Below are 21,448 nucleotides of genomic sequence, written 5' to 3'. Positions count from 1 at the left end.
CAGGTTGAAGTGTACTCAACCTGTATGACCTGCATGTTTTTAAAGCACCAATGATACACAGCCAGAGCAAGTTCAGCTCCCTTTATATAAACTTGTTTTATTAAAATTAGTATTTTCACTCAAATTTTTAAGAAATCCTTTATTTCCCATGAACAGAAGCATCTCGCAGCAGGGCAGCCCCTTTGGCTGCAGGGTTTAACCACCTCCAAGCTGGCCAGTGGCCCAGGATCATGGGCCAGCTGCCCTGCCAGCCCCGTGTGCCCCTGTTCCCTCCCCACTACACAAGGGCCCCGTGCAGGGTCAAACAAACCTTGGGGAACTGCAGGAGTTAGAAATCAAACCTGCATGGCTGCTGGAGGTGGGTCCAGAGGGCAGCCCTAAGTAGCCATGGTTTTTCAGGTTGGACTGTCTTGGAGTTCCTGCAGGGATGAGGTAGGAGGTGGGATCCTACCCCTGCTGGGGCTGGAAGGGCTGGGGTTCATCCCCTTTGCCCCTGTTCTCCAGGTGGTCCAGGCTGATGTCAGTACGGGCTGGCTGTGGCCGTTTCTAGAACCAGGAGCACTGACTGTGGTGACATTCGTCCCTGGTGTCCCCCTAGACCCACCGTGATTCTCCAGGTGAAGAGATGGAGGTGCAAAAACCTGTGTCAAGCCCCTAGCACAGGTGGCACTCCCTTCTCTGCCACCCCTCTGGGGTCTCCTCCATGCCCCTGGAGCCAGGTTTGGGGCTGATAAAACCCAGGGATTCCCAACTGGCCCTGCTTAATGTCTGTATTCTCCTACAGGTCCCCAGCTGTGTGCCTCATTGTGGGGGATGCTGCGGCCACCCCCTTCTCCCAAGAGTGGAGAGAATTTGCACTGCTCAGCAGCCTCCACAAGTATCTTTGCCATAACTGCTAGAGAGGTCTGGTCTTCTTTTTTTTCTTTTTTTTTTTGCTTTTCTTGTTTGTTTGTTTGTGGGGTTTTTTGTTTGTTTGGGTTTTTTGTTTTTTTAAGAAAAAAAACTTCATTTTGAACCACAGCAGCATGATACCAGCCTATCATCTTGGCACATACTCCCTGGGCAGCCCTGAGAAGTTTCTTCCCCTTAGGGCTTCATCCACTGTCAGGATGTATCTGTTGATAAGATCTTTCATTTCCTGGGTAAATGGCTCAAAATTCTTTTGCTTAGCACCAGACCGCTTGAAATTCCCGTCCCTGTTGTTCTCCACACAGAGCAGCCGATCCTCTGTCACTGTCACGTTCAGAAACTCCACCATCTCCTTCAGCTTGGGGATGAGGCTCTGCTTCAGGTCCTCGTAGTGGACAATGAGCAGGCGCTTCCCATACTTCAGCCACTCCAGGACGTGGGAGGCCCACCAGGAGGCATAGCTGTTCACAAAGTCGGGCCACTCTGGATGACCAGGAAGCCAGGAAAATGAGACACTGTTAGCTGTGCTGCATGTCAGCAATTTTCCTTTGCCTCAGGCATTAATGATACCTTGATCTCTATTTGCTGTCTAAAATAATTTAATTTCCTGAAGTCAAGACAGACCTAGTGAAAGCTTTTGGGCTGGACAAAGAGCATTTGTGGCTGAAATGTAACAATTTGCAGTTTGCACTATAGGAAAGCCACTCCCAGCAAACTTTTTTCTGGGGGGCTATTTTGTCAGTTTTTGATGAATAAGTCTTGAGTTGTGACTGATGAAAGGTGATACATGAACTTGGGAAAGAAATGTGTGGTGACACAGGATACTTCCTCCCCAACCCTCTCCCAAGCCACAGCTGTAATGCCTAAAATACGTACAAGGAGAAATGGAAGCCAAATGGCTTTTCTGCTGCAGTCTGAATGCAGCAGTGTACCCAGCGGGGAAATTGCAGTCACCAGCCAGCTTGCCAGTCAAACATGTGAAGTGTGGCAAGCAGGTTCTGAAGTCTTGTCGTGTGTTCAGGGGACACTGAATCTCAAGCCCACTTATTGCTATTATCCTTATTTTTCTGCAGTGCAGTAGCACCTGTGCAGTGCTGTAAAATTTCCTTCATGAAGTGTCATGCTCCATTGGATCCTCCAAATCTTAAATTATATTTCTCATGGCTATTACATGCTGCAGGGGCAAATTTTCTTCACCTCAGTCTGGCAAATGGGCTGTGCACAGGAGCACTGCACATGGACGTGTTTTCTATGCCCAGCATTGCAGTGGCAGAGACGCTCCCGTGTGCCTGTGGCATTGGTTCTGTGCACACCCTCCTCTGGGGGTGGGCATATGGCAAGACCACAACCGCTCCCACAGTGCAGGTGTCAGAGGTTTTGGGACTGATCCCTACTGCAGTGGGACTCAAGTCCCACTGAATTTGTTTGTGGTGCTCACTCAGGTCCTAGCATGTCCCCCCTTCCCAGCATACTGAGGAGATGGGTTGAATGCTTACCTTTGCTTTTCCAGTTGCGGTCAGTGGCATAGCCCAGGTGCCCGGCGTATTTTCTGTTGAACTCTGCCATCAGTGATTTGTACGGGTTCCTTATCAACAGGATGGCCGAGTCGAACATTTCAATCTCTGTCTTGCCACTTTCATGTGTTTTCACACAGATGGTCCTTCTACTTCTCCAGTGGTCTTTTTCTCCTTTAAAACCTGTTTTACAAGACAGGATTATTGACTTTTTTGCCAGACTATGTGTCTGTGCCTTTTCCCACTAAATCATTCCCTACAGTGGTGTAAGGCTGGTGGGACAGTACCAGTCAGCTAAACCCATGGCTGGAGCCCCAGCCACCAAGCTGGGCACGCACTGGCAGCCAGGCTATCCCTCTGCTGGAGAAGGCATCCTCAGCCCCACACTGCAGTGAGGCAGCTTTTCACAGGGCCAATGCTTGTTACCTGCTGAATCTCTGCCCACTCAGGATACTGTCCTCCCAGAGTAATTAGGAACATTTGAAAATTTAACCTACTTGTTTACTGAAGGGTCTCACCCGCAGCATTTAGGTAACTGGTCTTTTGGAGCAGCCTGTCAGATGGGAGCTGCACATGTACGTGTGCACAGGGCACCAGTGCGGGCAATGTGCACATCTGCAAATGGAGCGCCTGGCTGTTGTCTGTGCGGGCAGCTGCCTGTCAGGAGCAGCGTGCTACTGGAGCTGTCCCTGCTGCCATCTGCACTGCGGGAGGCTGCTTGGTCCAGGTGTGTGTTTGAATTGTACCAAACGTGCTGACAGCGACAGACATTGCTGGCTCAGGCAGAAGGCCGACAGAGCAGTAAGTAAAGCTCTGTGCTTTGGAAGGGCTGCACGTGTCCCATCTCTTGGGCCCCGGTACCTTTGTTGTAGAGGGCTCCATCAAAGTAATAACTTCCTGTGTAGTATCCCGTGGCATGCTCTATCAGATGGCGTGCCCACGTATTCCCAGCCCCAGGAAAGCTTGACAAAGCAACAAACACTTTGGATTTGGTGCTTAAGAATTTCCTGTCTGTGCAGCGGGTGTCTGTGAGTAGAGAAGATATTTCATTGTTAGCACTGTGGCTTTTTAATAATTCCACTGACAGCTCTTGATTACAGAGTTTATTGCTTCCTCCTTCTCTCTTTTACAAATATAGGGTATCAATTTGGTCTGGTTGTGAGTCAGCTACTTCCTAAAATTCATTCAGCTGTATGAGGCCAGAGATTATCCTCAGAGAGATTTCTGCTGGTTTTGTGTTAGGCGATGCTTTTTTGATAAAGCTGCAACAAACCATTTTACTTGCCAGCAAGTTGTCTTAAAAGCCTCTCAAAGCCTGTTTGTTACCAGCTATTTGCCTGTCAAGGTTGGGTCTTCAATGGAACTCTAAATGTGCCACTACACCGGGAAATTGGGAGTTTTTTAACACAGGAAAAAAACCCTCCTAATGAAATCAGCTGTCTTTAGTTTAACATCTGCACTGCCATTTCTCTCTGAAGGCCCAGGCAGTGGCAAGCCCTCCAAACGTGGAGTCAGACACCTGGTTTCATACATGCTTCTGTAAATCCTCACCTTGCTTCTTAGCATGCCATTGAAAGCAAGGATAGGATAAGAACTAATCTTGACCCTATGTGATGATTCAGCAAGAAGCCAGGAAATAAATTGTCAATTACTCTCTTCATTCTTCAGAGCAAGCTCTAGATGAAGCCATGGCTAGAAAGTGCCCGCACAGCCCAGAGAAAGCACTGGTCTCCACAGACCTGGGAAGTACTAGCAATTTCATGGAAACAAGCATTCTTCTTGCAAGTTCTTCTTTCGTGCTGTGGTCTGCAGTCTACCTCTGAACTGGGAGATGGAGGAAAAAAAGAAAAGGGTGTTGGGGGATAAAAAAAAGCCCATCACCAATCCAGGAAAGCACTTAATTTGTTAATTTTAAGGTTGTGAGAAGTTTCATTGAACTCAGTGTAAACCACTGCATGGAAAAAGTTGCTAGAACCACCTAAATGGTTTTCTAGACTGGAGCCTTACTCTCTGCCTTTTTTTCTGGCCTTCAACATGTATGCAGATGAATATTTTAGAGGAAGATGAGTAAAGCAGACTTAGGGTCTGCAGATCTGCCTCAGTGGCTTCCTAACATGGGGGCTACGTGGTGGAGAAATGCCTTCCCAGGCTCTCCCTCAATTCTCTCCATCTGCAGAATAAAGATGTTTTTTCTGTGTTGGAGAGAGACAATGCTGAGCAATGAGAGAATGGAAAGATGCATCTTCATGTGCATGATTGCAAGGGGGGAATTTAGAGAGAGACTGTTTCCTAAATTCCTGCCCGTACGGTGATACCCACTACTGTGGCTCAGACTGCTGCCAACGAGATCCCTTTTACCCGCTGCAGAAGGGGCACAGGGGCTGTTTCCAGCAGTGGTGGCCCTGGCCCTGGCACAGCGAGGCTGGAGCTTGTACCTTGCACAGGTGTCTGATAGACCAGGCAGTAGTTCCCCTCGGCAGTGCTGCTGGCATTGCGGGTCCCGCTGCAGCGCAGCCCGTCCGCGCTGTCGCGCACTGGGAAGCGCCCGGTGGGGTATCCACAGTAGCATTCCTGCCCTCGGATCACTGCCAATGGAAACTCCTGCAAAAGAGAGAAAACGGATCAGTGTGTAAATGCCATGGCATCAACAGCCTTCAGGGAATGCTGCTGCCATGCAAAGAAAAGAAATCTCCACAAGGCCACTGTCAAGATCACAGCACTGTTTGATATGTCATTCTAAAGCTTGCGCTGCTTTACTGTTACTGTCCTCATATTTGTGCTACCTTGCTTCTACATAGGAGACTTCCTAAGGTATGCAATCATGAGGAAGTTAGTGTTGTTTGCAAGGAATTCCTAAGGAAAATTCTTGTCTGTAAGACGTGTTTTCTAATGGATTTGATGCAGAGTAATTCAGGTTTTGGTGTACCAATCTCACCCAGGAAGGGTAACAGGCTGCAAAGCTGTGTAGTGGTGGGGCAGTGAAGCCCAGCTGCTGGGTTAATAGTGGTAAGAACTAAAACAGATGTGAGGGAAATGTGCTAAATATTTGCCGAAGAAATTAGCAATTGCTTACTGGCCCAAAAATTCAGGTTTTCTTCTGTTTACCAGAAAGACTTGAGTTGCCTCAGTGCCCTGTGGGCTCTCTTGGTGGCACGGGTCTGTGTGGGCGGGCAGAAGGCTGAAGGAAGTTCAGGGAGCATTTGAGTGCAGAACGTTCAAGTCCATCTATTTTATATCAACACTTTTTGCCTTTTAAAAATCTTTTGGAGTCTGGGAGCATGTGACAGGACTGCTGAGCAGCTTATCTCTTGCTCTTTCCCATGCATTCATCCTCTGATAAGGAGTCAAATGCAACACGTGTGCTGTGTGTGCCCAACAGCCAACATTTACTTAGCGAATGAGATATGACATTGTCAAAAACTATTTACAGATTTGATCCAAAGGCAAAACAGTTCTGGGTTTGCCTGCAAACACAAATTTTTCCTTTACAATGAAGCAGTGTTTCTCAGTTTGAGAAATTAGTAAGCGTCCCTGCCCTCAAACACAGCCTAGAATAAAAATGCTCCTTGTGCCTCATGCCAAGTGGCCCCTGCAAGTGATGGACTGTTCTGGAAGGCTGGAGGTTCTGTGAGGCAACAGAACAACTGCTCCTCTGTACTCCTGCATCTGCAGAAGGTGGTCGGTGCAGTGGTGCTCTGCAGCCCCTCAGCACTCGGTGCAGGGTGCCGGTGGTGCAGTGCCTGGCCTCAGGGCAGGCAGCGTGGGCAGGCTGACCCTCATCTGCACAACCTTCCCACATCTTGGGCAGGATATGAGTGGGGAAGGAGAGAAAACTGGAGTGGGCTTTGCATGAGGAATCTCAAAATTTTCTCAATATCCAATCTAAACCTCCCGTGGTGACTCCTGAGGGCACTTCCTTATGCCCTGGTGCTTATTCCTTGGGAGAGGAGATTGCGCTGAGGCCATGGGTCCTGGTCAAAGCACTGTAATCAGCCAGCTAATAGTTGTAATCAATTTTGTGATGCTGCAAAAAGTAATTGAACGTTGAGTTGAGTGCATGAAACTGAATGGGGCTGCAGGCAAAATCTGACCACACAGTGAACCCTGTGTAGCAAAACCAGCCCCATCAGAGTGGGGAGGAAGGCAAGGGAACCAACAGCCACTAAAGCAGAGGGTGCCCTGCCCATGCCCTGTGCATGGCTCCCTGAGTGGAGCCAGCTCCCTTGGAGGGCACTAGAGTCACGTTTCGGATGCTGCCAGTCCACATCCACCCTCTGGCAGCATGTCTCCCCATGAGCTGCAGCCACCGCCCCCGGGGTCAGATATGGCTCGGGGCTTGATTGGAATGTTCCATGGAAACGGTATTGATTTCCTCATGGTTGATACTCATCACTTAGAACAACTTGCCTGTGTATCATGTCTAGTGGCACCGCTCTGATGAGTTTCCCTCCCGCCATCCCCACTCCAGCAGCTGGACCAGATGCATCAGTGGGTATTTACTCTGATGAGTTTTGTCCTTTAGAAACTCATTTACAAATTCAAAGCTCTAAGGCACTAATCTCTCCCCATCCCTTAATAGATTAGAATTTAAAATAACAAAAAAGAAGAAAGGATGTGAAACAAGAACTGTTCTTACTTTCTTGGAGCAAAATTCAGAGCACATCTCCACCGTCAAATTGGGCTGTATCAAAGAGGCTGGAAAGGTGTCTGTTAAATTTTCTGGAGCTCTAAAACATCCTCGATAGATAACATTCCTCCCTGCGGGGAGATGAAATAGGTTTCTCTTAAGAAAATGATGTCCATAGTATCCTGCCTCTCTCACAAAGAACAATATTAGGCTCAGAAGGCAAAAATAATAAAATAAATTTTATATTACAAAGGCTGCAGAAATAAGAGAAACTATGATATACACTAGAAAAATGTGTTGCAAATCCTGTGGTATTGAAAGGAGCACATGCCTTTAGCTTTGTACAAACCACAAAAAGCAGGGCTGCAGCACCGACTTTGAGTTAAATTCCACCAGTGGAGGGCATTGCTATTGTTTGCAGGTTCCAGTTTCCTCTGAAGACCTGCTTTCCCCTAAACGAGTTAAAATCCCTGATAAAAATCTACAAAGCTTCTGCACCAGAAAAGGAAAGGAATGTAAATGACTCCTGAAAACCCCCTCACCAGACCAACCTTCCTCTTCAGCTGCCCCTCTGCTCCCACAACTTTTCAGGCCAAGGGAGATTGCTGCAGCCTTTCAGACCCTAAACCAGGCTTTTGTCAGCTGCTAAGGCAGATCAGCTTCCATGGTGTCTTCAGCACTAGCCTCTGATTTCACCTGCTTGTGCAGAAACACCACAGAGTGTGGCAGTATTGCAGTTGCTCCCTTGAACGCTATTGCCAGAACTGATGTGGGACGTGAGTTGAATGACAGGAGAGATGTGGTGTAGTTACGAAGAAAAAAAATTGGTTCTGCATGAATTTCCTCGCAGAAAAGCCCAGGCTCTCTAGCAAGAGCCAAGAGCAATCTGAGGAGAAGCCGCTTAAATTTTGTTTTTGTAACTATTCAAACCATTTACTAGAAGCAGAGCTGGATCTCAGGGATCACTCACGTGATGTAAAAATAAAATAACCCCAACCAAGCTGAAAGGAACAGGAGTCTACCTAGGACCAGGTCCCTTTGAGCACAGCACCAAAGAATAAAACAACAGGAGTGTTTGGACTTCTCAGAATGTTCTTGAAAGTTCTACTAAATCTCGCACTGACATTTAATTCCTGAAACAAAATGTTTACAAACATGTTTAGAGTTTTCTTAGCGGTCAGGAAGAAAGCTTGACCTGCCTACACCAGCATCGGGAGGGAGCAGGATTCATGGAGAACCCATGGATTACTCTGCAGACGGCTGGGTTTTTGTGGTCTGCCTGCTTTCTTTCGCTGAAAGACACCCTGAGGCAAGCGGGACTCTGTGCCACAGCCACCCCTGGCTGCCACAGCTGCGTGCTCTGCGCCTCGGGATTTGGGGCACGAGTCGGGGTGTCTGGGGAACCACGGTGGGAAGAGGGAGGTGAGGGATGGAGAGGGGAGACGGCAAGCCCTGTCTGGGAAGGTTTAAATGGAGATGTCACTGAATCTGCTCCGTGTAAGGAGAAGACTTACGCGAGGTCTGTGCTCTATAGTATGCAGCATAAATCATGGTGGCCTTTACAGTCTCAGAGTTACTTTCTAACATACTTGTTCATTGTGATTAATACTTCTGTTGGTCCCTCAAATGGCTTGTGTCAGGGGGATTCTTCAAACAGACAAGTATCAGGTATTACTAAGGGCAAAATAATTACAACTCTAGCTTCAGGCTAGACTAATTTGAGGAGTAATTCATTAATACTTAAAAAAAAATTAAATGCTGTCTTTTCCTGAGGAATATGTATATATATTTTATGCTGGAGGTTGAAACAGTGATGCATGTCCTGGGAAACCTGCCAACGTGCCTGTCAGCCTGACAGTGACAATTTAGGTCTATGTACCTTTGATATATAATTTATATGTAGCTGGTTAGATTATTGTACAAACCTTGACTTGTCTTTAAGAAGAAATGAAGTACCATCAATACTGGCACAACCTAAGGTCTTGGTGCTTCTTCTCAGCAAATAACATCCACGAGGTCTTGTGAGCTTGCCAATTGCAAAGAGTGATCAGCTGTTTAGATCTGTTATGTGCTTTGTGTTTGCCTAAAGGTTTATCCATTGTGTTCCCCATGGCAGCTAACTGAATGATGAGTAGAGTTTCATCTAAAGATGAAACAAAAATCCCAACTGCCACTGGAACAGAACTCCTTGGAAAAGCACAGCTCTGGTCTCGTTTCTCTCAGGAAAGGGATTAAGGTGGCTGTCTCTCTGGCCTCTACTTATCCTCTGCAGTCACAGATCACTCACGTTGTCTTGGGTCATCTGAGCATAGGGTGGCCTTGATCTGAGTGATTTTCTGCCCTCCTGTTATAGGGCACCTCTTCCAAGGCTATTTCTTAAACACACATGGGTTTGTACGCCTGCAGTGGATACCAAAGGGAGTGGTTTTTTTCAGCTGAAATTCTGCTTCTGTTGCAGTCCCTCTGCACTGTGTTGAATTTCCTCCCTGGTGACACAAACCTCCTCTGTGGCAGCCCAAGGCGGCATGCCAGGCACATCTCCCCGCTCCGAGGTGGTGAGCAGCACTGCTATTTTGGGGAGGAGCCAGGGACCAGACCAGCAGCAAATGGACATTGTGCCCTGCAGGCACCTTTGTCCTTTGCTGCTTCAAACTCTGGTGACAAATGGAGTGAGACAAGCAGCAGGGACAGCCCCTGTGCTCAGCCTGGCCGTGACATCTCTCCCTTGTGGGGTGAGCAGCTTCCCCTGTCCGGTCCATGCCCACTTACGTCGCCTCGCTCCTGCCCGCAGCTCTTCCACCCTGTAGACCGAGAGCCGGTTCACCCCTCCGCACACAGAGCCCTTCTCCCCCTTGCACTCGCTGTTGCACTCCTCGGGCTTCGAGGCAGCAGCTGGGAGTGTGTTCCCACAGTAGCACTCTGCTCCGTACGCCAGGCCCGCATAGCTGTAAGCCCTGCAAAGAGAAGTACCAGTCATGTCATAGAGGTGCCTGTCTGCTCCCCAGTTTGTACCTGGGGAAGGTGGGAACCTGTCCCCAGCTTCTGCTGCCTTGCTCTGGAGCAGAGTCTGTCCTGGGGACAGCATGGCCTCCTCAGCAGGGGCAGCCACCTCAACAAGATTTGGGCTAGAGACCAATACCTATCAAAAGATAAATATCTTATGAAGACTATTTAACCAAACACTAATTTTTGTCAAGGTCAATAGAAAATATATTGTAAGTAGCCATGCTGCCATAGAGAATAGGCAGCAGTGCAGCAGTCTGCTTCAAGCAGGGTAGCAGAGCTACGCGGTGCCTGAAGGTGAGATAATCACTGTTTTCATAGATGCTCTATGTTTAACATAGGAATGCTTTTCCCTTTTCAAATTCAGTTCCACTTGTTGTCAGAAAAGAGAAAATTTGCAGTGAAAAAATACCAACTCACCTCTCAGCACAAGCTTCCTGACAGTGAGCTACTGTCATTTTTCTTAAGTCATAAAAGACAGCTCCCTTCAGTGTCCTCTCCCTCGAATCATGAGTGAAGCAGCCCATGTAGGTGCCTGTGTGCATGCAAGACCAGGGTTAGGCAATGCATATGGGATGGAAGGGAAAAACCCATCCCAGTTATGGGTTATCCAGTGCAAGCAGCGCTGTGTTTGGTCAAGTCCCAACCTGTCTGGGGTCCCACACACTCTGCAGACCTCTCCACTGGTACTGAACCTTGGTAAGGGTATTGAAGGGGTCGGCACGACTGCCCCATGGAAATGGGCAAAAAGGAAGTGAGACTTTCCCAGGTTCCTTTCAGCAGACCTGCCTTTGCATACCCAGAGTCTGTGACCCACCCAGGACCACGGCTCCTGCATGCAGCTGCTGTCTGCTCGACTCCCTCCTTTGCATGATAAAACAAGGCCCTTCTCTAAAGTAAAGGAGAATGTAGCCTTCAAAATTCTAAAAACTTCCAGAAATCCTGTTGGATTTCTCCCAAGTGTTCTTTAAAATCTCTAGCTGATAATGAGATGGTGCAAGAGAAATATTAAGAAAATCAATTTTCTTTGGATATAGAGAGTTATATTAAAGCTGTAATGGAAAGATAAATTCACTCTTAACTAGGCAGCACAATGTAGCTATCGTACTGAGCTATCTCCTCTCTGGTGCAAAGGAATCTCTTCAAATATGTCTTGCTTTACTTAGCATAGAAAAGATAAATGTTTCTCTTAGACTGCATTCAGTGCTCAGCCTAATTTTTGTTGTCATGAACAAAATACTGTAAAAATCCAGCCCATTATTTAATATACAATTGGAAGGATGATGTGGAATCCCACTATTATACAGCAATTGTGTCTATAAGTACATTTTATCATTAAAATATGAAGGAAAAAAGGAAATTTGATTTTAGAAATAGCAACACTGAGATGATAACACAGGGAAATTAAATAATGTGAGCTGTGGACAGGAAAAAAATATATGGTGAAAAATGAGACTAAAAAGCATTATGTTAAATAATCCACGAGAAAAAGGAAGTTTGAGTTACTCCATGAGGGATTTTGGAGCCAGGAATAATACATTTAAATATTACAAACAGAACAGTAGATCAAAGACCTGCACACAGTAAATTGCCAACGTGCAATTGGAAAATTCACAAGCTGTGAATACACACCCCCAGCACACCATTAACAAGGTGGGAGTCACGCACCTGCAACAAAGATGCTCCACATTTTACTGGAGACTTTTGATTGGGATACTGTGACTCAAACCTGTAGCAGCAGAGAACTGAGGATGTGGGGCCAAAGAGCCTGACTGGGGGTCCTGGGCAGGCCAGCCAACGTCTGCCCTCCTCCCTGTGTCCCTTCCAAGCCACCGCCAGTCTGGCAGCAATTTCTCATTCACATCCTCCCATGAATGAGGTACAGAGAGATTCCACGGCCTCAGAGTAGCATGTCATGTCACGTCAGCGATGCAGTCCCTGTCACGTCTGCATCCCATTCAATGGCAGAACCAGGCCAGGGGAAACTGGAAAACTCCATTTGCTGGGAGAAATCTTAATAGAAAACTCTCATTGTTGTACTAAGAGTATTTGCCAGTGTCCCTGTCAGGAAAAGTGTGGTCCCTACCCTGAGGCACTTACAATGTCAACAGGTGAGATAGCCTGACCTGGAGAAAAAAAGGACTTGGATTTTCTCACCCAAGGCCACATGATCCTGGATGGAGACAGAGCAAGGCAAAGTGAGCTGGGAGGTTCACAACAGGCTGGGGCCAATGCCATCGTTTTTGGCTTGGGTCAAGGGTCTGCCTGGGGAAGCCTTCGAAGGGCTGGCCAGCAGCCCCCGGGCAAGCAGGGGCAGAGCTGCACCGCCTCAGAGCCATGGCCTTATTAGGATGACACCCATGAGGAGTGCACAAGCCCAGCCTCCATGGTCAGGCAATGCTACTCTACTAAGCAGGAACCACGGGGCATCACTGAAGCTTTATTAAGCATTATAAGCACAGAGGAGTTCATTAGGTCTCGGAAGGGATCCATAATGAAATAACAAGCCTCTAAGTTTACTAGAAGTGAGTTGGAGAAGATAACTTGCTCTATGTAAGTAGTTAAGTTTTAATTAATTACCTTCAAAGGCATTGCAGTGCTTGTTAACTATATTGTTATTAATAACATCACTTCATATTCAATCAGATATTCAAACGATGCATATTTGAATCTACAGTTCAATATGGTGAGATGCACAAATAAATAGTCCTTCTGGCCCCTCTCATCAGTAGTTAGAACCTAAGCAAGTCCCTGGCTGAGCAGCTCTCAGTCTCTCCTCTGCCACCAAAACCTGCCACCAACAGGGTGTTCTGAAGCAGCTCCAGTCTGGTGCTTCAGGTAACTGCAGCAGTTCAGTTTGCCTGACTCACGCTGTATGACTCATCTCCCACCACTATCGCCTTCTCATTCCCATTCCTGACAATTGCTTCAGTAAGTATCATGATGTGGCACCCATTTTGTGCGATTTTGTGCCCTTTTGTTTGGACAAATTTATTCAACAAACTAAAAAGCAGTTCCAAAATGTGGTGTCTAGTCATCCACATCCCATTCCTGTTTTATTATCAGTGAAACACCTCCAAGAACAACTAGTTCTTCTAAAAGGCACTGATGTGCTGTGCCCATGCAGCAGCAGGAATTCTCCTTGTGTTTCCTTGGCCTGTTGCACGTTCCCAGCATGCCCACCAAACCCCAGGAGGTTGTTTCTGGCTGGGGGGTTGATGGCCCAAAGGGGCAATGCATTTGCAGAGATGCTCACAGAGGGCAGGTCAGGAACAATCAGTGTGTTTGCAATAGCAGATTTTGGTGTACACTAGAAAGCTTTAGCAGGAAGGAGGCACTTCTAGACTTAAGGTACTGTATGGTTTTGGATAGTTAATTTGATAAAGTTCACTTTTTTAATTTGCCCTTCTGAGAAAGAAAATTAAAGTGGTCATCTCTGCCTGCTTGAAGAGAAAATAATTTAAATTAGAGAAGCATACTTCATTTCTGGGCTTCCATTCAATCAATAAAATTACTTTTTGGAGGAAGTTACAGCTCAGCATGATCAGGATGGGTAGGTTTGTACTTTGGCCTGTGCATATGCCTCAGAATTATTTTGAAAGTGGCAATGAGTGAGGAGGAAGGCAGACCTGCAGGGGCATGGGATGCTCGCCTGTGTCTGCCTGGGATCAGCAAAGTGCAATCTGCGTGTGTGCCAGAAAATGGGCAGGGGACATCCCTTACCTTTGTGTTCAGTAGTGTGCTTCATTGCTTTGAGTCCTGCTGTCTGCAGGGGCTCCTGGTCACTGGTGAACCGGTGAAACCACCTTCTCCTCAGCTGCCTGAGCTCTGAGTTACGGGACATGAGCCAGTGCGGGCTGTGCTGCTGGTCCAGGGCCGGCTCCTGCAGCGCATCCATGCCCACCAGCAGCCTGGGACCGGGGCGGGGGCTCTGCAGAGTCCTGGGGTCTACGATCCCAACCCTGGTCATCTCGTCCAGCACGGGCACGGCCTGATTAGCGGGGGTCCCACGCGAACCTTGCTGGATAACCAAGCGGGTCCGCTGCAGCAGCAAGAGGCTGCCAGCCATCAGGTAAGCTGCTGTGAGGAAGAAGAGCAGAAACTGGGTCCGACGGAGAAACTTCTGTAGCCTGAAGAAAGCTTTGGCCATGCCCTTACTGAAACTGGCCCTTCACGCTTCCCAATGGGCCCCTGAATCTTCACCTGGCCAGACACTCGTTCCTCCCATAAGTTCAGCCCATCACTTTGGTTCCTTCTCCTGCTGAAAAGCTTCTTCCCATGTGGCTGCAGCAGAGACCAGCGTGGTGTGGCACTGCTGCCAGCCTCAGGCGCCTGGTTGGCCCAGGGACTCCATGGGCTCCTGGGGTGATGCCTTCATCGTGCCCTGCTGAGCTGCCAGACAGCCAATGCTGAAACCTGAAACACCAAGGGGAGTAAGGCTGGTTCACATCCAAACTGAAAACATCTACCATCAGGGTGACTTTCCTCCACCCACCCCTTTTGGCTTTATCTGAGCATTTCTCCATCTGTTGTTTATAATTATGCATGTTAAGAACTATAATCCAATGATGAGAATGATTGATTGAGCTCAAGCGAGTTTCAGATCTTCAGACTTTTTTCTTTTATTTCTTTTAACTCTGAATGCACAAGAAATACCTTAATGATGAGGTTATTTCTCTTGGGATGTTTGGAAAAGAAGTTCTTTATTTTCTTTTGTTGGTAGCCAACATCTCCATCCTTTGTCACTGGATGAACAAGCAGCCACAGTACAGGCATCTTTTTAGGGAGGTATTACCAAATTCCTTCCTTTCAGCTGAACAGTAGCTCAGCTATAAATGCAGATCAGAAGGAAACAGTAGTGTGGGTGTGTGGGAGGAAAAAAGAAATTGCATCAACTCACAATAGATAAGGTAATAATTATTCATCTCTGTGCAGCACAAAGAAGTTGGGCTTTATGCTGGAAGGATATTTGGAGGTTCTGTGTGTGTTGCTTTAACAGAAACCAGAAATCCTGCTATATCTTTTTTAGTGGATTTATATTGCCAACTATCGCTGTGGGGATGTGTGCGGAGAAAAACTAGTAAATGTTTGAAAAAATTTCATCTCAAGTTCAGCAGATCTCTCTTGACTGCTGCTGAGCTTTGCAGCTTTAGTTGTGCTGATGTGTACCACGATGGGATTGTCTGGGCAAGAAAAGCTCCTTTGTGCTCTAGGGAACCTTTAACCTCCCGTGGCAAATAAAAGCTGGCATCTCCCCATAAGTTCCTGTTTTCCCAGTCTATCCCTTCTCTGTGGAGCCAGGCAAGTGTTGAGAAAAGATGCAGTGTTTTCCAGAAAAGAAAATATTATGGCTTTTGCTTAGCTTGCAGTTGGGGCACACTCCTGAAATACACAGTCCTGGCAACAAACATCTGTTCACTGTATTTCTTGTTTCAGTAGTTGATCGAAAGTTTTGTGGATGTTCGCTTATGCCACTTTATTAAATAAATGTTACCAATTAAGTTTCCACCCATTCCCTTTCTCATTTGGTTGTGCAAATTCTTTCTGTCTTAAATAGCAACCAAACTAAAGATCCAAAGCTTCCAGGACAAAAATAAATTAAGGCTCAGTTAAATCTGAGCCCGAATTCCTGATTTAGGTACTTTTGTTAAGTGTTTTTTTTTAAAGTACGTGTATGCTGATTTTAATTGTAGAGGACTGAGTAATATCCAAAAATATTCAATGTGGTGATTGCTACTCTTTCTTCAAGGGCTGGTGAGCACGAGCAGGTGCGAAGCACTGCCAGGCTGTAGCATCTTCAGTGAATTCTGACTGCACTCTCTACAGTAGAAGTTACACACCTCCCTTCGGATCAGCTCCAAAGCCAAAGAAAATGCATTGATTTACACCAGCTAAAGAGCTGACCCTTAGAGTTAAATTATTGAAAATCTCTGATCAATGTTGTGAGTGCTCAAGAATTGCAGTAAAAGGGTCAGAAGTATCGAGACAAATGAATGGAAAATTAGCCATAATTAGATCCTGCAGGTTGTTACTGCACTAATTCATCTGAAGAAATACTGTCTATGAGCATAGGTGGGATTTGATTCACTAGTTGTTTCTGCCATGGGGCAACTGTAAACTTGAGCTGTTCCCAGTGGAGGCTGTCTGATCTGAAAGCAAGTGGTGTGCATGTATCAGCCACTGGAGATTCAGACTGGGATTCTCCTGCTCCATGCTGTACTTCCAGGTCAGGCTGGGTCAGCAGGGCAGGTGCCCACGTGCCTTGGCTTCTGGGCACACCACACTGCTCGAGGTGGCCCCACGCAGTGAAACACTGCTGCGAACCCTCAGTGGTGAGACGGCAATGGCTGCAGTCACACAGGAGTTCAAAAGGTTTAGGATTTTTTTCCCCCCTACCAGCACAATAAGGCTAGATAAATTGATCAGATTTGCAGTCATTTCTGCCCAGCTGCAACTCAGGGTTTCACAGCTCTTTTGGTTTATTCACCAAGGGAGAGGTGCTTCAAGCCCAAGTTCTCAGACGCGTCTCAGTCGCTGGTGCTGGAGAGGCCATGCTGGGGCAGCCGGAGCTTTCTGGCTCATCAAGCAGTGCCAACAGCTTGGCTGGAGAAGGGCATCAAGACCATGTAGCAGAGGTCAGGCATGTTTTGCTTGAAACTGCATCACTGGCCCAATTTAGTCCCTTTTAATGCCTCCTGTGTTCTTGGTCAGTTGATTTGGGTAGAGTTTCTCCATGTTTGCAGTGATGTAAAGTGGAACAGCTGGAGGCTGCATTATCGCCAGGATGAGAGGATGTGCCACTTGCCTGGGCAGCACGTGGCAATGTCTCCTGGAGCCAAGGGAGACTAGTCTGGCCAATGCCTGCCTAAACAGCACCTGGGTAGGGCATAAATGTTCTGCCTCCACATGAACCGGATGGAAAACTTGCTGTGCATCAGCAGAACTGCAGAAAACACCCAGGGTATCGGACCTAATTTAACTGTGCAGCAGGCTCTGCATCCAAGCATCAAGAAATGTTTGGCATTGCTCCTATTGCTCTGCCAAGTTTGTTTATTTATTTGTTTATTTATTTAGTAAGGAGAAGATGTTCTGAGTCTCAAAGGGGTAACTTTGCCCTTGCCCAGTGGTTGAAAGTTTAAATGGTACAAGGCAATTTTGCTGCATTCAACATGATGTGTACAAGTTACCTCCAGATGCACTCGCCCTTAGAGCAGTTGCCATGACAGTACATTGTAGTAAAACCCAATGAAATAAATAAGCAGACTCTCCGCCCACAACAACTGCTGCAAATGTGCAACTCAAAAATTAAATGTTGCTTTTCAGTGGGGAAATAGCAAAGTGCTGCTGACATAAAAACTGTCATTTGATTTTTCCATAAACTGCATATTGCCATATCATCAAAGTATGCCTAAAAGAGTTGAAGTGCATCACTTCTGATGATGATATTTAAAAGGAAAGACTAAGGAGGAAAGAACTAGTATCTGGTAATAGAAAATGCGTCATTTGTCTTTTTCATGCACGTTTCACCTAAAATGAATAAAGTGAAGTGGAAGAAAACAAGTCTTCTATCCCGGTTTACCAGTTCTCACAGCCAAAGGGGGATTAGGACCATATTAATTTGGAGTTGTTAGTAAAATATAAAATTATAATTGAAAGGACAATGATGGATAATTGATGATGATGATGATGATGGATAAATGATGGATGAGAACTGTTAAATGCCAGAGGAGACCTCTAGGTGAAGAGAGCAATGAAGGGGTTAACACTGCACTGAAAAAACGGCAGTAGTTAGCACTGGCAAGTATCGGCTTTGGGCATGGTGAGTGGAAGCACAGACCTACAAAGCACTGGGACTTCAGCAGGGAAAGGATCCCTTGTCACCAAAAAAGTTGCTGTAAGGAAAAGCAGGTCAGTACCTTGCTTCCAAAATGAACTTGCAAAGTGTGACAGAGGATGTTACATTAGGCAGCTGCATTAATGTATTTGTAAAGAGAAATAAAAGCAATATGGTTCTACTCCCCTAGCTGAAGGAGCATTTACAGGATTTTTAAGGGAAGACTGAATATTTTCAGTGATACCATGATGCTGGTAAAGGCTGAAGACACTGAGAAACAGCCCCAGACTTGCAGGTGAAGAGTTGCCTAACTGAGGACTGTCCCTTAATATGCGCTCAGTGCAGAAGCTCAGGTCAATGCTGCATTGAGAGCTGCAGGTCATCAAGAGTTGGTCCTTGTCTAAAGAGCAGCAGGATTTTGCAAATTCAGAGTTCTTGGCAAGGAAGCAAGATGATGTTTTCCATTGTAAACTGAAGGGAATTGGACTCATGATTACTATTTTTAGAAAAATCCATCCCTCTTCCACGCCTTTCCTTTCTTTTGTCAGCTTTCTTTGAGAACAAACGCAGTCAGGCCTGAGCTGAAGGATTCTGGCTTGCAGCCTTTTCCTTGGATACACAGTGCCATTTTCTCACGGCGTTTTGGAAAGTCGAGACAAATATCATATTGTGTGAATGCACATAGGAAGTAAAACTCTTAAGAAGCTGCAAATTTGGTGTTGGGACCCTGTCAAGTATTTGCAGTTCCCTTTATTCCAATAGCTAAAATCATTCTGAGAAACTTCAAGCATTTCTTACAACTTACAAAGTTTTCCTTGCTAGAGGATGTGTCTGTGCTGACCCCACATGTCTCCCTGTCAGGTCTGCCAACAAGTTGGAAATTAGGTAGAGGCACCCAAATTTCTCCGTGTGCTGTGGTGACAAGCATTGCAGCTTGAGAGGACTTTCCAGTGAGTTTACCACTGCTTGCTACACGTGGGCTTGCTACAAGATGTAATCAGATTGCAAAGTTATCTTTGATGGTGTGATTGTGTTCAAACCTTTAAATAACACTGAACTGTGATAAATAAAAAAAAATCTTTATGCGGAGTTAGCAGAACGACAGGGAAAAACTTTATAGTCCATAAACTGGTCAAATCAAGTTGAAAATAACCTAAATTAAAAATATATATTATACTCTGTGTATTCAATACAGGAGGCATTTTACAGTGACAGACAGTTCAGCTTTGGAGGGGAAAGGCAATGTCACAGAGCAGAGCTGCAGCCTGAGGTGGAGAGTCAGCACTAACTTGCACGAATTCTGTCCCAGTGGCTCTTTCACCAGATATTAAACTTGTTAAGACCAATTTTTTAGCATAGACAGGTGTAAATCCAGACAATAATGTTGTTGGTGAGCCTGAGGTGAGGGAGGCAGAGGAGTCTGCGGGTGGCAGGTGGTCCAGCAAGACTTGTTGTGAGAGTGCTGACTTGGAAAGTGCTCAGGGACAGCTTGAGCAGAGATCACACCACGGTATTGCTCCATTAATCCCACACTTTTTACCTAGCTCAAGTCATAATGCAGTAATCAGCAGGACTGACTCCATGCCAGTGTGGAAAAGATGCATGCAGACATACGCATACTCACATTTCAGGTGCACATGTGCATACACATACGTGTGTGTGCCTTCTGTACTCAGAGGGATATGTGCTCCAGAGGGAACACACAGTCTGCTGTCACCATTCTCTGATAAACTGAAAGCTTACAGCAAACTGGTACTGAATCTCAAATGTATTTTACTAACAATAAAACATTCATGCATGATGTACGTCCTTAGATATTAAGAGTTCAAGCACCCAGCAAATGATGCTCTATCTGCAGTTTCCAAAAGCCCCTATATGGTCTGTGGCTGGAGTTTTGAACAAGAATGTTGTAACAAATGTACCATGTATTTATGTTTGCCTTAGCCCACAGGAACTACAGATGAGATCTTTCCTTGTGTGCACGGAAATCTACTGAAATTAAAATAACACACAGCTCTGTAATTGAATCATAGGTGTTTTAAAAGTGTCTTTTATAAACCCTTCAATATGTGAATTCCTGCAACATTCACCTACTAAACGTTGTTAGTCTATTTGTTCAGCACAGTGATGCTCCAGAAACTGCTTGGAGAAGCTGAGCATTCCAGCCTGCCTCACCAGGCTGTGACACAAACACACTTGCAGTATCCATTGCTGAGTTTTCAAGTATAATGTTCCGTGGATGCTTGGGGAAGAGCATCTCGAGAGCAACCTGCAGTCTTTGTAAATAATGCTGCTAAGCCCTTTACTTAGATGCTGTGGATGAATTTAGTAAAACAGTCATTGAGACTGAAATGAATGCTGATACCTCAGCCTCTGCAAAAAGTTGTCCGGTTATTGCTCGTGCCCAGGCCAGCTGGCGCAGGGCTCGCAGAGGCAGATACTGAACGGTGGAAGAAAAAGAGGAAAAACCTCACCTTTCTTTTGTAGCTGAGGAACCCCTGTTGTAGCCAGGCAAAGTCCTGTACAATCCAGTGAAATATTACAAAAGGCCGTAATGCATATCTGAAAAGCTGATAAATCCTGCTCCCTCTGCCCTTCCCTACTAATCCTTCTCCCGCTCCCGCTCCCAGCGCGCAGAGCCGTAAATCCTGCGCGCACCCCGCGGTGCCGTGCCGGGGCTGCGGCGCTCCGCTCCCTCCCGCTGCCCCCGCCAGGAGCTCCCCCAGCCCCGCTCCGCGCCCCGCTCACCGCTGCCGCCGTGTCCCTCGCGGGTCCCTGCGGCTGCCCGGGGTCCCTGCGGCTGCCCGGGGTCCCTGCGGCTCAGCGGGCCGGGGCGCCGGGGTCCTGCGCCCTGCGGGAGCCGGCGGGAGGGAGCCGCTCCATGGCCTCCTGCGCCAACAGGCAGGGTGGAAGCAGCCTCCGCGCCGCGCTGCCAAAATCCTCAAGCACGGCCAGTGCGCTCGTGTTTCATAACGCTCCCCTGCCCGGCGAAACAGCCTCTCCTCTAAGGCTGCTTCACAGCAGAGCTCTGCAGCCTTCTGCAGCTGCCGACGTTTCCAGACCTACCCATTCCCTCTGCCTGGATGTTTGTCCAAACGCACGGATGGCTGCATCGGCAGAGAGCTGAGTGGCGGCAGCAGCAGCGAGAAGCCCTAACGCGATCAGCTGAACGGATGCTCCCTGTTTGTTTCTCGTGCCTCTTCCCACTAGGGGCAGATCCCTCCAGAGCTGCCCCTCTGGAGACCTGGACCCCTTCCCAACAGGTCGAGAGGGTCCCGGGAAAGCGAGTCCCTGACAGCCTCCCGGCACCAGCGTGGAGATTTCAGGCAGAAAATTGTTATTCTGGGCACAGGTGGCTGGAAATAAATTATTTATAAATGTGAGAGCTGAAAGGCAGTTGCTGGTGTCCTCAGGACTGCCTGTGCTGCCACCTTCCCTGCATGTTCCAGCTCGGTTCTGCTGCTGCTTCACATGGAGATTGAGGAATTTTAAATTATTCTTAAAGCATCTGCATTTAAATGGGGGCAGGCTGCACCCCTGCCTGGGGTTTTGAAACACCCC

General features: G+C 47.0%; 1 protein-coding gene across 4 annotated transcripts; it reads right to left on the bottom strand.

The window, feature by feature from the left end:
• Positions 1–71: 71 nt before the first annotated feature.
• Positions 72–21,338, bottom strand: WSCD1 (WSC domain containing 1). Of its 4 annotated transcripts, XM_039563019.1 has the most exons (10): positions 20,636–21,337; positions 14,257–14,469; positions 13,777–14,133; positions 10,474–10,588; positions 9,820–10,004; positions 7,060–7,181; positions 4,859–5,024; positions 3,285–3,449; positions 2,406–2,606; positions 72–1,392 (listed from the first exon to the last, which is right to left on the bottom strand). In XM_039563019.1, the coding sequence occupies exons 2-10, from the start codon at positions 14,279–14,281 to the stop codon at positions 1,040–1,042; spliced, it is 1,689 nt and encodes a 562-aa protein (XP_039418953.1). In that variant the 5' UTR covers positions 14,282–14,469; positions 20,636–21,337; the 3' UTR covers positions 72–1,039. The 4 variants fall into 4 exon arrangements, with proteins under 4 accessions (XP_039418953.1, XP_039418952.1, XP_010400555.1 ...); XM_039563018.1 differs by having other exon boundaries at positions 13,777–14,469; positions 20,636–21,338; XM_010402253.4 differs by having other exon boundaries at positions 13,777–14,469; positions 20,954–21,338.
• Positions 21,339–21,448: the final 110 nt, after the last annotated feature.

This window comes from Corvus cornix, chromosome 19 (assembly GCF_000738735.6).
Source record: "Corvus cornix cornix isolate S_Up_H32 chromosome 19, ASM73873v5, whole genome shotgun sequence".
Taxonomy (NCBI): domain Eukaryota; kingdom Metazoa; phylum Chordata; class Aves; order Passeriformes; family Corvidae; genus Corvus; species Corvus cornix.
Note: the sequence above shows the minus strand (reverse complement) of the source record. Positions and strands in the feature narration are given on the sequence as shown.